This window comes from Rhea pennata, chromosome 12 (assembly GCF_028389875.1).
Source record: "Rhea pennata isolate bPtePen1 chromosome 12, bPtePen1.pri, whole genome shotgun sequence".
In the NCBI taxonomy this organism is placed as follows: Eukaryota; Metazoa; Chordata; class Aves; order Rheiformes; family Rheidae; genus Rhea; species Rhea pennata.
Genome location: NC_084674.1, coordinates 17,067,719 through 17,083,648, shown reverse-complemented (window position 1 = coordinate 17,083,648; position 15,930 = coordinate 17,067,719). Strand labels below are relative to the sequence as shown.

General features: G+C 42.2%; 1 protein-coding gene across 13 annotated transcripts in view; it reads right to left on the bottom strand.

Annotated features, from left to right (window-relative positions):
- The window catches only part of WNK2 (WNK lysine deficient protein kinase 2), a 119,323-nt gene that overhangs the window by 33,953 nt on the left and 69,440 nt on the right, over positions 1 to 15,930 (bottom strand). For 8 of the 13 annotated variants that reach the window (XM_062585983.1, XM_062585989.1, XM_062585991.1 and 5 more), the window contains exons 10-14: positions 13,748 to 13,900; positions 9,403 to 9,594; positions 7,817 to 8,359; positions 4,917 to 5,249; positions 1,703 to 1,752 (exon numbers count right to left, since the gene is read on the bottom strand). In XM_062585983.1, coding sequence (XP_062441967.1) covers positions 1,703 to 1,752; positions 4,917 to 5,249; positions 7,817 to 8,359; positions 9,403 to 9,594; positions 13,748 to 13,900 — 1,271 coding nt within the window. The remainder of the gene's footprint in view (positions 1 to 1,702; positions 1,753 to 4,916; positions 5,250 to 7,816; positions 8,360 to 9,402; positions 9,595 to 13,747; positions 13,901 to 15,930) is intronic. The other 5 variants (XM_062585985.1, XM_062585987.1, XM_062585984.1 and 2 more) reach the window with 5 other exon arrangements.

Sequence of the window (15,930 nt, the reverse complement as noted above, 5' to 3'; positions counted from 1 at the left end):
TGTGTGCCTCTTACGGTAGCAGAATGAGCACAGTTTGTGCACAGAAGATATTCTAGCTCATATCATTGCTGCAGCTGCCAGCCATTAAATGCTTTGCCCTCTATGAAAGTGCAACCCAATCCAAAGGTTAACAGTTGTATGTGCACCTGGAAAACAGAAACGTCCCTTTATGACTATGAGACATGTTCTGACACAGACTCTTCATGCTGCCACAGGCATGACAGTAAGCTTCTCAAATACACTTCTGGAGCAGGCAAATGAGAATTCAATAGATTACTGAATATCTGACATGCCTTTCTACAACAGACTAGACAGCAGTCTTCTCACGGGGTGTAAGTGAACTCATTCTAACTTAAAGTCAGAGCCAGCCTATAGCCAAGAAAAATTAGATTCTGCTTTCCCTTAAAAAAGTGTAGATGTTCACTAAAAAACTCAAATTGAAAACAATTTCCCTTCTACCTTTCCTGGGAGTCATGGTATTTTTCCTTTGCTAGGATTCTATTTTTTCTCCTTTAGGATTTAAAAATAGAGAATCCTTAGAAAAAATGGTTTGGTTTTAAGGTTGAGGGGTTGCATTCACTTGTGTCTGACTGACGTTTTTGGTGGGGTAGAAGGAAAATCAGTAGGACCTAGAAGCCTTCAAGTGCATAAGCTTAGTTCACCTTGTCTATTCAGGAAAATAAGAGGGTCACCAGCCCAAAGCACAGAATCCCAAAGCTTCGCAATCAGTAGAGATGACTGTGGTGCAAGCACCTTGCAATATGCAAAGCACTGAGTGCTTAGGGATACACACTTCCATGTCTATTTTATCCACATCTGAGTGCTAGAAAAGTCTGGCTCACGGCTGCCAGGAGGTGGGGATTGTGGTGTGGGGGCACAGTGTCTCTGCAGAGGGGACTCCAGCCCTACAAACAGATGCCTCTGCCTCTGTTCATCTCATCTGCCTGTCAAGCAGCCAAAACAGTGAGCCTTCCTCCCCAGGGCTCTTCCTCACCTCTTCATCCCAACCTCGCTCCCCTCCCTTCTGCTTTTGAGTATGGAAGCTGGCATACACCAGGGCTGGCAAAACTGAAATTTGTTTATATTCCTGATGAGCATTAAGCCGGCTCTAAGAGTTACCATTATTCACTACTTCCATTACAGATGTCATTTGGTCCAGAACTGGCTTTGGCAGCATGTTCCAGCTCTTGTTACAATGGTATCTTTAGGATGGTTCAATGAACAACTCTCATCCACCCCAACACCCCATAGCACACCTCAGGATAGATCATTACAGAAGAAACTGGTAAAGACCCCACTGTTACTGGGATGGAATAAACTACATACCCCACTATACTAGTGTGGGATGTCTTTCTACAGATTCATCATCATCAAAATCTAGAGCTGTAACACTTTAGCAATGTAGCAAAAAGAGAAATCACATGCTGAAATTAAAATAAACCAGTCCTTGTATGCATATGAGGGTTAGGATATAGCACCCAAACTAAAAAATTAACAGAGCTGGGTGAGCTGAAACAGACACACATCACACGTAACAGTTATTTTCTCCCTAGACTTGCACCCTACTGTCTCCCTCCTTTTCAGTTCCTGCTCCTCTTCTCCTTTCACCAAAGCCAGGCTTCTGGCTAAGTGGTGTAAAGAGAGAGAGAACAGCAGCCTTTGGAAAGGAAAGTTTTGTATGCCAAAGAGATTAGAATGATACCTTTCACAGCTCTGTGACAGTGTCTGAAGTTTGTCCTGTATTGCCTGCTCCTAAAACATAAGGAAAAGTCATTCAGGTAAATACATTATATATGCATACACAAAGACACCTTTAAGTAAGTTTTTTTAAAAAAAAAAAAAAAAAAAGAAAGGAAAAAAAAAAAAAAAAAACTGAGGCTTCAGTAATCCTAAACTATTCTGCTTAATGTATTTTCAGAACATGAAAATGTCCCATTTTACCCTCCTCAACATCACTTCTGTCCACAGCATCAGCATCTACGCACAATCACCGACCTGTCAGTTCCCTTCTGCTGTTCCTAAAGCAGAAGAGGTGGTAAAATAAAAAGCACAGGTTCTCACCACGATGGAGCAAGGTATTGTATGGCAAAACCACATATCAGCACCTACCCGATCTTGTCTCTTTTTCTGAATGCATGTAAAGTGTAATCTAATTTGCTTTATCTTTTTTTTTATATATATATTTTCCCGAAATTTGGTGAGTACTGTTATTGTGTTTAGCTTACTGCGAAAAATCTCTTATGAACTTACAAACAAAAAAAAGTCATTATTTACAAACACAGCTCTCTCCTCTTGCTTTCTACACAACAGAAATTTTCCTCAAGTTTCCTTCTTCACTGATTGCAACACTAGGACAGATATCAATGGACTAACTTTCTCATTATGTAGACCTGTTCCCACAGAATTTGAGATGATGCTGCCGGCCCTGCCTATAACCACTCTACTATATATGTAGGTAACATACAGACACAAGCACACCTGTATATGTATATACACACACACACACCAATACATACTCAAAAAATATATATACATACACATATATACACACACACACTTACAGACATATATATATATGCATATGCACACATATATACAAATATAAATATATAAAAAAATCTCTTACCATAGACTCACAGAAACAAGCCCCTCAACTGTTATCACTACACGTTAAAACCAAAACAATTTGCAGACTGGAGTTAAAAGCTTAGAGGTTAACAAGTTAACACCACTTATTGCTTATAACACCACACATATGCCATGCTGAGCTTGACTGTGATTTCAATAAAAATGCAAAATTAATGAACACTGAGAACACAGACATAATGTATCTAGATTTTAGTAATACACTTGAACAAGTGTCTTACAAAATCTCATTTGCCTGATCAGTCCAAACTGATTTGGATACGAGGATTGTCACACGTTCAAACAAAAGATAGAGATAAAAATGGTATGGCAGAATGGCAACGAAATGCAGTGATATGAATACGTACAGACATGAAACTCTTCTTACATCCAAGAAAACCTTAGCAATATATATCACAAAATCAACACAGGGGAGCACTTGGACCAGTTTGACCTTTTCTATGGAGAGTCACACAGTTTGATGCTTATGCTTTTTGCACAAAACACAGCTGCATCATTCAACAGTTAAGGGTCATTACAGCTCCAGGATTCCTGGGTCTCATAATACAGAGGGGCAGCAGAGGACACCACCTGCGCTCTCCAGGGATTCGGCTCTCACTAGGGATTTTGCAGGTGTGAGTAGAGGAAAGAGGCTTCAAACATATTTAGCCACCTTACTCAGAATCATCAGGCTTTTTCCACTAAATCGTCTCTGCATTGCTCTGGGGAAAAAAAAAGGATCAAAGTATGATTTTGGATTGATTTCATAAGCTGCAAGAAAGCTAGGAGTTAACCCACAGATGAAATATGAGAATGAAGTTAACAAAGCAGTGGTTAAATGTTTCTAGGCATTTGATAAAATGACAGGGACAGACATGTGCCTCAGGGGGCACTGATTTATTGGGTAGCATATGACAACTTGTATCCTCCACATCACATTGCACTACAGCAATGATGTTTAGTCCTATTTCCAAAAACTCCTATTAGGATGGGCCCTCCACCACAGGCTGTAGGTTTGGCACCAGCATTGATTCTGACACTAGAGCTGAGCACACAAAAAAGGGAGGTTAAAGAAGTACCCTAAGTAAGGGATACATTTGATAAACCGAGGCTTAACCAAGGGTTGCTGCAAGTGAAGCACCGCAGCACCTGAACCTAACCTATAGGACACAGAGATTCACCAGGTTGAAGGAAATAGCCCAAATCACAGCGTGAACAACTTCTGAGAAGAATTAGGCTGCCACTTGATAGGAGGACAGACAAAATGGCCAAGAGAAATCTAGTTTAGCATCAGTACTATTACTTAACATCTCTGAGAGAAGAGTTAAGCTGTACATCTAATGACATTCACAGGCTGCATGATGTAGGAAAGGGGTGCTACAAGTGCATGAAAACATAGGCAAAAAGAGATTTAGTTTGAAAAGATGGAACCTGTTACTTTGTGAGGGAAGGTACTTCAGAGCACAGAGCCTCCAGAGGAAGCTGAAGTCTGACAGCAGCATTGCTGAGGGACATTTCCGCACAGAAACAGAGATGAAATCAGACTTATTTACTAAAATCTTCTACAAATGCCAAAACCTTTGGTTTGCTTTGTTTATGAATATCCATGAAAGAACTGAAGAGAAGGAAACATTCTGTAACATCTGTCAAGACTGAAGTTTAGACAATTAGGAAGAGGAAAGAGAAGTCAAAATAGTAGATAGGAGGAGCCAACTGTTTTATAAAGAAATACAATAAAATGCATCTTGCTTATATGACCACTGACAATTGGTAATGTCTAAAAATATTTGAAGAAACAAAAATCCCAGGGCTAGTCTAGAATTCAGACAGTACAATGCTAAATGAAATGGGAATAAGGCTCAAGCTGAAAAGTATAAAGAGCTTTTTACATATGAAATCGTTTCTTAAGGCAAATGATGTTGCACAATTGCTTGAGACATTTAAAACAAGACTGGACAAAACATGGATAAAACTCCATAGAACAATTCTTTACTGACCTATGGCACTTGGAGAATGTAATTTCTATTTCTGCTTTTATTTGCGCTCAAGTATGGACAAAGATGAGTTTGGTAGCTGCCTTGTCCTGTTACCTCAGTACCTTCAAGGGAACATTTCTCAAGTAGTCAAGGTACAACATCTAGTTTCCAGTCTCATGTGAAATAGCCAATTATTTGCTGACCCAGAGTTGCTAGTATCTAGGACAAACTGCTCCATACCACGAGCATGGATAATCTACCTTGTGAAATAAGCCTGTGATCATAAGAAGGTTACTTAGGAGGAAACAGCTCTACCTCTTGAGATGACTCTGTAATTGCCTGGGCTGCTGAGCAGGGCACTGGGAGCTGCTGACCCAGAGGCTGAGACAGGTCTGGCTGAAGCTGCAGAAGACCAGAAGGCTGCGGAGGCAGACAGTGATCTATGGGCACGGGTGGACTAGCTGTAGCAAGGCTGCCGTGAACCTGCAAAATACTTTCTGGTGCGATGCGGGGAGGCAATAGTTCAGGCTGCAACTGCAAAGGTGGCGACATGACTATCGAAGTCTGCACAGGCAGTACAGGCACCTGGGCTCCAGCTTCCAAAGCATACTGAGTGTGTCCAGTAATCTGCTGTAACACAACAGACACCTATTAAAACAAATCTCTGCTTAGAGGGCTTGTGACCTATATTGATGACAAGGCACCGCAGACCACAGAAAGCAGATTATCACTGTGTGTATTAGAGTGCTCTCTGACTGGAAAGAAAGCTACTCAGGGTTTAAATTCTCTTTAAAACAACGAAAGAAAAAACAAAAGAGTCTTCCTATATAATTTTGAAAACATGTGTATTGCTGGAAGTGTTAGTTAATTGGGAGAAACGAAACTTACTTTTACTTAGAAACTGAAATCCTAGATGATGAGCTCATTGTCCTGAGTACTTTGCTCCATTTTCAATGAGCACGTATCAGCATTCATGCAGAGAAAACTATACTCTCTGCTTGTAATCTGAATTAGGACTTTTTTTTTTAAAAAAATGAAACATATATGTAGAACTATTAATTGGTATAGACTATGTGATTAAGTCCTTTTTATGTATACTGACTATATACTAGTATCTTACAGAACATAGTCTTCCATTTACTTTAAGCATTTAAGCATACACGTTTATTCCTGAAATACTACACACTAAGGCCCACAGCCTGCAAACACCTCCCTGTCAGACTTTAAGCAGGGGAAGTTCCATTTATCTCAGTGGATTGCTTTAACACGTTAAAATAACTTGTGTGCCTAAGCGCTTTGTGGGAACTGCGCTGAGACAGTTGGACTCCAGCTCCCCTAGAGACTATGTCATTACACTGCGGAACAGCCAAGATCTGCATTTAACGTAGCTAAAAGGAGAATGTTCTCTCCTTAAGTACTTCTCTGAGAGGACTGAACTTGTGGGAAAGGGAAAAGGGGAAGAAAGGAAAACATGGAAGAAAAAAAAGCTTTTAGAACTAGTTAAATTTCTGCATTTTTTTTAACTTGTCTTTTAAAGAATTTATCATCATCTAGAGATTTAGAATATTCAGATAATATATTAAAAAAATCAGGACTCATGAGAATAGGTCCATTCAATTTCATTACTGTATGCTCTGTGAACATTCAGGATATGAGTCTAAATTACTACTCCAGGATTTAATGTGGATAAAGATGCAGTGCAGCTAGCAACATGTAACACAGTTACCAGGCTGCCTAAGTGGGGTGCTCAGAACAACTACAGTGCCCATCACAGAAGAGCAGTGAAGTAATTTCTTTCATCTTGCATAACTAAAACAATTCACAAAATAATCTTGCCCAGATAAATGATACATTTAAAAATTGAACAAGTGCAAGATATCAATTGCAAAAAAAAAAAAAAAAAAAAAAAAAAAAAAAAAAAAAAAAACTGTATTGGAATTCCTTTATTTACAGAAACGCTTCTTGATTTAAAATACTTTATCAGACAGAAAAACATGTTTCTCAATATTCTGCACTTCTCCATTTTGGTTGTATTAGCCATATTTTATCCTAAAAATATTATGTAATTCTTCCATAAATATTTGGTAAATAATGACTGTATCAGCACTGACTGAGAATACCAGTTCTTCAGTTTTGGTGCTTGCCATGCATGTTACATGTAATGGGCTCGATTCGATTCCCTCTAAGGCCATTGGGAACACTATGACTAAATAGCTCAATGATAACTGTATCAGGCTCCAACTTGGCTCCATTTTTCCAAACAACATTTCTGTACCAAATACACAGCTGAAGTCAGAAATTTAAATATGATATACTACGCTAAAGATACCATGATACGGCAGGTTGAAACGTGATGTTATGAATTTCAGTCTACATGCTATAGCAAATTGATGTAGTAGAACACAAATTTTCAAGAAAGTTATTATTAAGAATTTAGTTTTCTCTCCTGCTCGGCTCAGGCTGCATTTCACAGTGTTGTCATATCTCAGATGTGGCGATAGAAGTATTCACAGATTGTGTTAACAAGTCCTGAATGATTTCTCTTGTAAACAGTGCTAATACTAGAAGCTTCATTTTATGCTTCATTTCTTTTAAGGGGGAGAAAAGGTCTGCAGCTTGTGTTTATTCTGCACTGATAGATATCTTCCAAGCAGTTTTCTGGACTCATTATCGAATGGTGATCTCCCTTTGCTTTTCAAAGCACACTGGTTTTAAGCTGTTCTGTATCAATGCATCTGTATCAGCTTGCTCACTCCTGCCTGTCATCCATATTTTGCCATCTGTGTATAACACTCTATGCACCAGGAATATCATCATCATGTTATCATCTATGCATCAGTGTTAAGCCTAGCTTCTTCTCCAGCCACTGGGAGGTGAGAGCTCACCCTTCCTGCGGGGCTGTCCTCTTGCACTTGAGATGGGAGAAGGCAGAGCAAATTCAAAAAGCACACTTATCCACTCACTTTTCAAAGTCCACAGGATCACAGCACACATCCACAATATTCACTTGACACTGCTTTAAGACCTCATCTGCCTCACTTGAGCTCAGCCTTAGCCACCACCTCCAGAACGTAGGTCAAGAAGTCACAGAACATCAAGAGCCAGAAACACAACTCCCGGTTGCGAGTCCACCGTGGAGGGAGCCCCGGGAGCGCCTGCGCGCACCAACCACCCCACCACCCAGCATCGATGCAGCCAAACGTCAAGCGGATTACCTGGTTACCAGCCCCAGGCGCAGACAAGGCCTGTTCCGAAGGATGCACTAGGCTTGGCTGGAGTGACGGAGGAGGAGGAGGAGGCTGCTGCTGCTGGGAAACTGCTTGCGTGCCCTGCGTGTGGTGGGGAGAGGGCGCTTCGCCCTGCACCATCTGCTGGAAGGTGGCCGGGTACATCTGCTGCTGAGGGAGCTGGGACACCGCGTGGTGTGCTGGCAAAGCCGACACTCCCGGCGGGGCCACAGCGAGTAGCGGTATTGTAGCGGCCGACATGTTTGGCACTATCGTTTGGCAGGGCAAGACCAAAGAAGCCACAGTTGTATGAGGAAGATTCACTGCCTGCATGGGGAGGGCGGGGGAATTTGGTGCCAGAGGCAGAGCGGGGTTCATGGGGAGGCTTGGTAAAATCACAGCTGGAGTAAAATATGGAGAAGGGGCAGGTATGGGGGGCACATTTGCAGCAGGTATATCAGAGAGGTTTGGAGGAAGGTTGTCAAGTCCTGCCAGAGGAGTAATTGCAGGAATGACAGGAAACTGAGGAATCTGAAAAAAATATAATATCATATAAATTGCAAGTGCTTTCATTGATGGTACAAAGTAGTTTCAATTGCCATACAAGTATGTAAAAATCACCTGTGTCATGATGATAATTATGTCTGTCTGTTCATTTCCTGAGGTTTATAAACAGTAACACAAACTGATTTATACTGAAAACATTAGTAAAAAAGAAAATTTCATTTTTGGGACGTTTTCATACCTTAGGAGCTTACCACTCCTTCCAACACTGCTAAGAGCCATCAAGTAACATGCTAACAAAAAAGTTGCTTTTGTTTTGACAGAAAGAAACAAGAATCAGATCAGGAAAAAGCAAACTCTTTCATGCAAAATTCAATAAGACAATTTAAACTACTTGTCTTTAAACAGGCTGGCTGCAACCCACGCAGCACAAAAAAAATCCATAAAATCAAAAAAGTTAAAAGCAAAACTGCCCTATGATATTGCAGACCATAGCTACTCTGGTATTGCAGAAGCAGCTTGCTTCTTCCTTATTGCAAAAGCTGCTTCACATTATGAACACTGTCACTAGCAAACATACTAATAGCACGAACAAACCAGTCCAAAGAAAGGGGCCATGCCTGCTACTGAAAATAGAAACAGGGCTGGGAGCTAGGAAGGGGGATGGGTGGGTGACAGGGAAGAATGTGAAGTTAAGAGCTAAAAAACAAAAACTGGGCAACTGCTCATGCTCTTAAGCCTAGGATGGGGAAGGGAGTATGCCATGGGGGAAGGTTAAAAAAAAAAAAAATGCAGTTACCACAATTTTGTAGCCCATTACAGGATTGTCTAGGCATGACATAGAATTATTCACAGAGGATATTTTTGATTCACTGAACAAGTATCAAGTCAAGAAAAATACAAGAAGTATGAAAAAGCTGTATTCTTAGGGACTAATTAAATTGTGTGCATTTAGAACAGCCACACAAAAACTACAAATCATGCTCATTATTAGCTGGAAAGCTTTACATAAATATATGTACTTCTACACAATAAATAAATGTATTTCTACACATTTTCAAAGCTATTACCTGGGAGGGGGCAACTGGTGGAAGTTGTGGTACAGTTGAGATCTGAAGCGGTTTTAATGGAGTACTGCTAGCTGCCACCTGAGAAGTTTGGGGCTGATATGGGGGTAACAGATGGGTTGCAGGTGGGATCGGGCAAATGGGCTGGTTGGCAAGCACCTGCTGCAGAGAGGCTTGCTGTGACACGGGTTGCTGCTGGAAAGGAAAAGAGAACAGAAAAAGGTTAAGGCATGTCTACCGCCGAAGAGTCAGTTCACCTGGACATAGCACCCTTTCCACTTCCTAGCTGAAGTCAGCACAGAACTGTCACTTGGAGCAGAACTGGTTTGTAAGAGAGAAGGGTGCTACTCATTTAAACACTGTACAAGAGCCTGTGCTTAAAGCTCATTTAAATGTAAGATATATTACCTGAAAAGGCAAATGTTAACTGTCTTGGAAAGGTCATTCATAATAACTCAAGACTCTTCAAATCCCCGAGACTGTTGTAGCTGGCTGGTCCTGTAAAATCCCTACACTGTTGACTTTAAAGATTCCTCATGTGCAGATTATACCCAAGCTCATCTTGGCATTCAAAAGCTGGCTACATAATACAGCATTATAAGACACTGAAATACACAGTGCTTAGAATACTGTATAATACCTGAGCTGTAAAGAAATCACATTAATTATAGCAGAAGTTCTAGCTGGATCCCAGCAATATTTCTGAGGCCCTGTAGTAACAATACGGCAGCTGAAAAGGCAGTTTTACCATTACAAGGGCAACAGTGTTCTGCTAGCCTACCAGACTTCAAGCAATAGAAATAGACATAACAGGGAAAAAAAAATCTGCAAAAAGGCTGAGTATAATGAGCAATAGAAAGTTTCACATATTCTGTGCTATTGATATATCCTTCTTTTGGTCCTTTAATTAATGCTGAAAGTACTTAAAATCAGTTTCAGAAATGCAGCACTGATGCACTAAGCTGGCTCTGGATTGACCTACTTGGGACCACAGGATTTATTGATTAGCTCAGACTCTGTACCACAAAATCTAATAAGGCTTCCCCCCGTCCTCATCTTTTCCACTTCTCAAGAATCATAGTATTTTCCTCGGCACTTTGTCAGGAGCAGAATTCTCCGACCAGAATTTTTAGACATTAATACAATAAATAGTCTAAAACTGTAGCAGATGAGTCAAGGAAGCAAGGCATGCCATCCACTCTTAAGTCACTAAAACTCAACTGTGCTTAGTAACAGTTTCCAACACAAGTATCAGCAAATAAAGGAGTATTTGGCTACTAGCACCTAGTGTCTGGGGCTGAACATACTGGATTGCACGAGCAGTACAGGGTGCACCAGGGAGGGCACTGTGCAGGGACCTGGTATCTCTGGACGCCATCAGCTCAGCTCCTGTGCCACTTATTAGTCCTGGCTGGGCACTCATCCTGCTGCACTGAAAACAAGACACTGAGGTGCCTCGGCCCCACAAAACGCCAGGCGGCCCCGCGGGAGCACAGCGGCCACTCTCGCGCGGGGCTGGGCGCCCAGCGCCCTCGCCAGTGAGCAAAGCCAGCTCGGGACGTCGGCGCCCGTGCCGGCGTCAATCTGCAGCTCAGACAGGCTGCCCGCAGGTTCCTGGGAGCAGAGCACGCTCACAGTCTGCAGCTCGGAGGCAGCTGCGTTAAAACTACCAAGATGCATTCATGGAGCTCAAGCAGTTTCCTAAAACTCCCATTTTCAACTCAGCTTAGGTTTTACAAAATGTCTGTGAACTGGATGAAACATAAGGAGGGCAAAACACCCAAATAAATTATGCTAACTTAGCCTCATTACAACCTTGATACAATAAACAGTCACTGGATAGATAACCACATTGAGAAGGGAGAAAAACCTGAGGAGATGCAGTACTTGATCCCTAGTGTCTGAGCCACCAATGTATAATGATAAAAGACTGTTGCATTTCAACTGTTTTATGGACAATTTCTCATCCTGATCTCACATCTTTTTGTTTACATCCCTTCCCAATTGTTTACAAAAGGCTAAGCTTTTTCACTACTTACAGTATCATACCTAGAGATCCTGGGAACACGAGCTCTCCTGGAGCTGGGGATACGTTTGTCTCTAAGGCACACAGGTGCTCTGGAAAATTCTGCACAGAACTATTACTATTTTATCTATTGTCTTCTAACTTGCTGGTAAGTAAGCCTGAACTGTCTTCTAGCTTGCTGGCAATTAAAATCCTAATTTTTTAAAGATCATAAGCATATACTTAATGCTAGACATGTTACCTAGTGTTTTACTGCATTTTCCCTTGAAGAATTCATTCTGAGATACTGTAAAAATGCAGTCTTATAACTTATTATCCAACTCAAAGTAGCTGTTCTTAAACAGCTGTCCCCCGTTAAACGGGGACAAAAAGTTTAAAAGTTTCTAAAACTTTTAAATTCCAGTCGCAGAAAAGCTAAACTACCAGTGAACCACATCTCCCATTGGTATTATGTGACCAACTCGGGCGTTTTTTACACTGAAACTATAGTACAATAAAAACTGCAAACTGGATACATTTTCTTCACACTCCACTACATTTTTGAACTGTCCTGAGAAATTTAAGAATAAAAGTATGAAAAGTCTAGTTTTGATCTGGGATTGTATCCTGGGGCAGATTTATCCTTGAGGCAATTCCATTTAAAAGAAAGAAATTGCCCCAGGCATGAATTTCGTTTAAGAGCTTACCTCACATCATAGATTTTTAACTTCCTTTGGTGATTGGTTTAAGATGTATTTATGGGTGTGCAGAGAGAAAGGGAACTATATGCTTTGATTCATTAGAAAACAAAGACAGACTAGTTATTAATCCCAGTTACTGTCAGGGATGGAATTATCTCAATAAACAGTCCAGCTATGAGGAAGGAGCATGGAAAAAAAATGTGAAAGTTAGGGAAAGATCCTTTTCCAAAACAGTTTTTACACATAGGAGAGGAGAAAAAAACAGCAGATTTTGAACTGTCAGCATAAAGCTGTGAAAGCTCCAGAGGCCACTATAGATGTCTCTGCAATGGCAGCAGTCCTAAATTCACCTTAAAAAAAATGTAACATTCTGGCTGAGAGAATATGATGTGATAAATCTTTGCCCATTAGACCAAAAGAAAAAAAAAAAAAGCAAGACAAACTACACCATTTCTATGAAAACGCTTTCAGAAGGATATTATATATTAAAAAAACCTGAAGCAGTATCATCTATGAGATAAATTTGGATAAGTGAAACAATATAGAGAGCTATGATATGCAGTAGTCAAAAAGTATGCAAACATTCCCCAGCTTTGTCAACCATTTCTAGTGGAGAGAGCCAAGCTTTCGGTGGAATCACAGAAATGCGCCACAGATTAACAGGCTATACGGGTCTGCGGCTGTGTTTCTGATAGGCTCACATCACCTTCATGCATGGAAGCAGTTGTAGCCTTAACAGCCGGCCCTGTTTGAGAGAGATGTTTTGTAAATACCTTTAAAGAACAGACATTTGGGAGTGGGGAAATATGATAATCCAAAATGCACAAAAAATCACTATTCGGAGGCAATTCAGACAGAGTTGGCTGCTTTTACAAGTTAAATCTACTTGCTGAATATTTACCATGAGCTACATTTCACATATATGCACAAACCCTACTTTGGAAAAGGTGCTCAAGCCACATTGCTGAGTATTTAAAGACAGCTGATACCAGGCAACAGACTCTTTCGGATCAGACCTTTCAGGAACACTTTGAGATGGAGGTGCCAAATAACAAATAAAACTAAAAAAAAAAAAAATTTTTTTTTTTTTAAAAGGTCTCAGAGCCAAGATACTCCACTGACAGCAATGCAAGAGTTCAGCCCTACGCTGTTAAGACACAAGGGAAGAGGAATTGTAAAGCACATCAGGATGCTACAGGGTAGCGACAAGGATTGCCCAGCCCTGTTGTTGGAGACAAACTTTACCTGCTTACTTGAAAAGCCCCCCAAAAACCCCACTGAAAAACGGAGTAGATTAATCACATTTCTCCTCGAGTTTCTAACGTATTTCAGCTCCTCTCTGAACAGACGTGGCAGCAAGCGGCTGAGCGCGCGGTGCCGCAGGCGCCCGCTCCCTGCCCGGTGCCTGAGCCGCCGCGCGCAGCGGCCCCTTCCCTCCCGGGACCCGCTGCCCCACCACCCGAGACGCGCTGCCGCCTCCTCCCTCCCTTCGCTCTGGCCCCCAAACCCTCGTCTCCAAAACCACAGCTCAGGTTTCACAAGCAGGATCCGACCACGACCGTGACTGCAAGCGCTGGCTCGAGCGGAGCGCCAGCGAGGAAGGGGATGGGGGAAGACGCGTCTGCGGCAGCCGGCCTCTCACCTGCTGGCTGGCGAGCACCGGCGGCGACTGCCCCGCCGGCAGGGACGCCACCGTGGTCGGCTGCACCACCGGGAACGTCATCGCCGGCTCCTGGTACTGCTGGGGCCGCTGGGACACGGCAGCGGTGGGGGCCTGGACCACGGGCAGGCCAGGCTGCAGGGAGGGAAACGCACCGTTTCAGGGACGAGAACAACCCTCAAGTTAAAAACAGCCTCTACAGCTGTTGGTGGAGAATGTGCTTTCCGTTAGTCTACTCAATATTTAGTTCATAGTGGAGGAAGAAGACATAATAAGAAGTTATCTGCAAGCAATGGAAAGCTAATTATATCTAAAAATACGCAAAAAGGTCAGCATTTCAACAGCAAATAAGACAACCGAACTGCACTGCCTTTCTTGCTCGAAGCAAGCCCACAAACTTGGGTAAAACAGAATTTTTATCTTCAAAAAGATTTTTATAACCTCACAAAGAATCTTCACCTTCAAAAGCAGCAGGTAACTTACTTGAACTGGAGGCCATAAAAATGAATATAGAAATGAGAAAACAGAGCGGAAGTGAAAGCAAAACAAATAAAGGATAAGGCTTGTAACAAAAAAGGGTCTCTAAAACTTCAGCTCAAAGTAGACAAATAGACCAAAAAAACAGCCCGCCAGACTGAGCTACACCACCCTAAAGCAAAAAACGACTGCAACTCCAGTTATGTGCTGGTGGGTTACCCTGGTAAATGATTTCTGAAATAAATATATTGATATTTATTTTTTCCTGTAAAATAGAACTTCTTGGATGAGATTTTTGTTTGCTCTGTTTGTTGGGATTTTCAAACGTTGGAACTGTTTACTTTTGATTCAAAAAAAGAAAAAATATGGAAAAAACATGAGAAAAAGCTACGATGAGCGTGAATCTTCTCCTTACAAAGGAAAAGTTACCTTTGCAAGCCCCCAGGAAAGAGGGGGGTTGCATCTAAGCTTAACCGCAGAGATTCTGTCAGTGGAAAGAGCAGGTCTGCTCTCGGGCAGCATGCCACACAGCTCAATCTAGTAATAACTTCTTACTAAAGATGTGCCTTTTGAGCGCTGCATTTGGAGTTCAGTTAGTGCTTCACGTGGACAAGAAATGAGGAAGGATGCAGCCCCGCAGAAGTACGCACACAGGAAAGGCAGTTTCAACAGTGGAGGGAGCTGCTACAGATGCCAAGGAGGAATCTTTTTTCCTTCAGTTAGGCAGAGGCATGATTTCAATGCATTCCCAAAATACAGTTGATAATTTATTGCAGGAATTTTGGAAGATGTAAGAAAAAAAAAAAGGGGGAAATGAGGCACTTGCCCAAGCACCTAGGGTAGATCTGGATCACGCAAGGAAACGACCACTGGTCCTGGATTTTTCTTCTTTTAAGTCAAATAGGATGACAGAAAAAAATTAACCTACCACACCATTACTGTCACTTTTACTAGGCAGACTACTTCCACTGCTTTGGGTAGCTGTGGTCACCAAATTTTTCTCCTCCATCAGTGATGTTTTGCCAGGGCCAATTTTATGAGAGGGCTGGAACGGTCTGGGCACGTTGGCTGCTCCACAGTCAAAGGACTTGAAATGCAGGATCTTTTCTGCAGCTCTTGCAGATCTCATGTGAAAAGAACTGGTCTTTTGGAAAATTATGTAAAGATTCCCATAATAAAGGCAGGTCTAAACTCCTGCTGCACGGCCTGCTTGTCGGGGAAAGAGGCTGGGACGCCGAGCTTTTTAGAAGTTGGCTACATGCAGAGTGAGAACATTTAACAGGCATTGCAACTTTCAACATTTTTTGATCTTCTCTAGAGTGAAATAAGCGAGCTAAGCGTGCCTGATGACACCATTCGAGGAACATTAATTCGGCAGGCTTCGCAGAGGTCCCCAACGCCACCAGCCGCAACGCGCCTGCTTCCTCTTCAGCGGTCCGCAGCGCCGTGCCTTCCCCTCTGTGCCCTCCTGGCAGGGACACAGCACACGGAGCCACAGCCACTACTGCGTCTGTGGCAACGACGGGCTCAGCGGACACTGCCCGTCGCGCGTAACTCGCGTGGGCTCAACAGGAGCACGGTGCCACTCCAACTTCCGAAGGACACACTGGTATCGTGCCCAACACGGGAATCACCTAAAGATTTGTGTTCATTTCCCTGTGCTTGTTCTTGTGCCAGCAGTTGTGAGA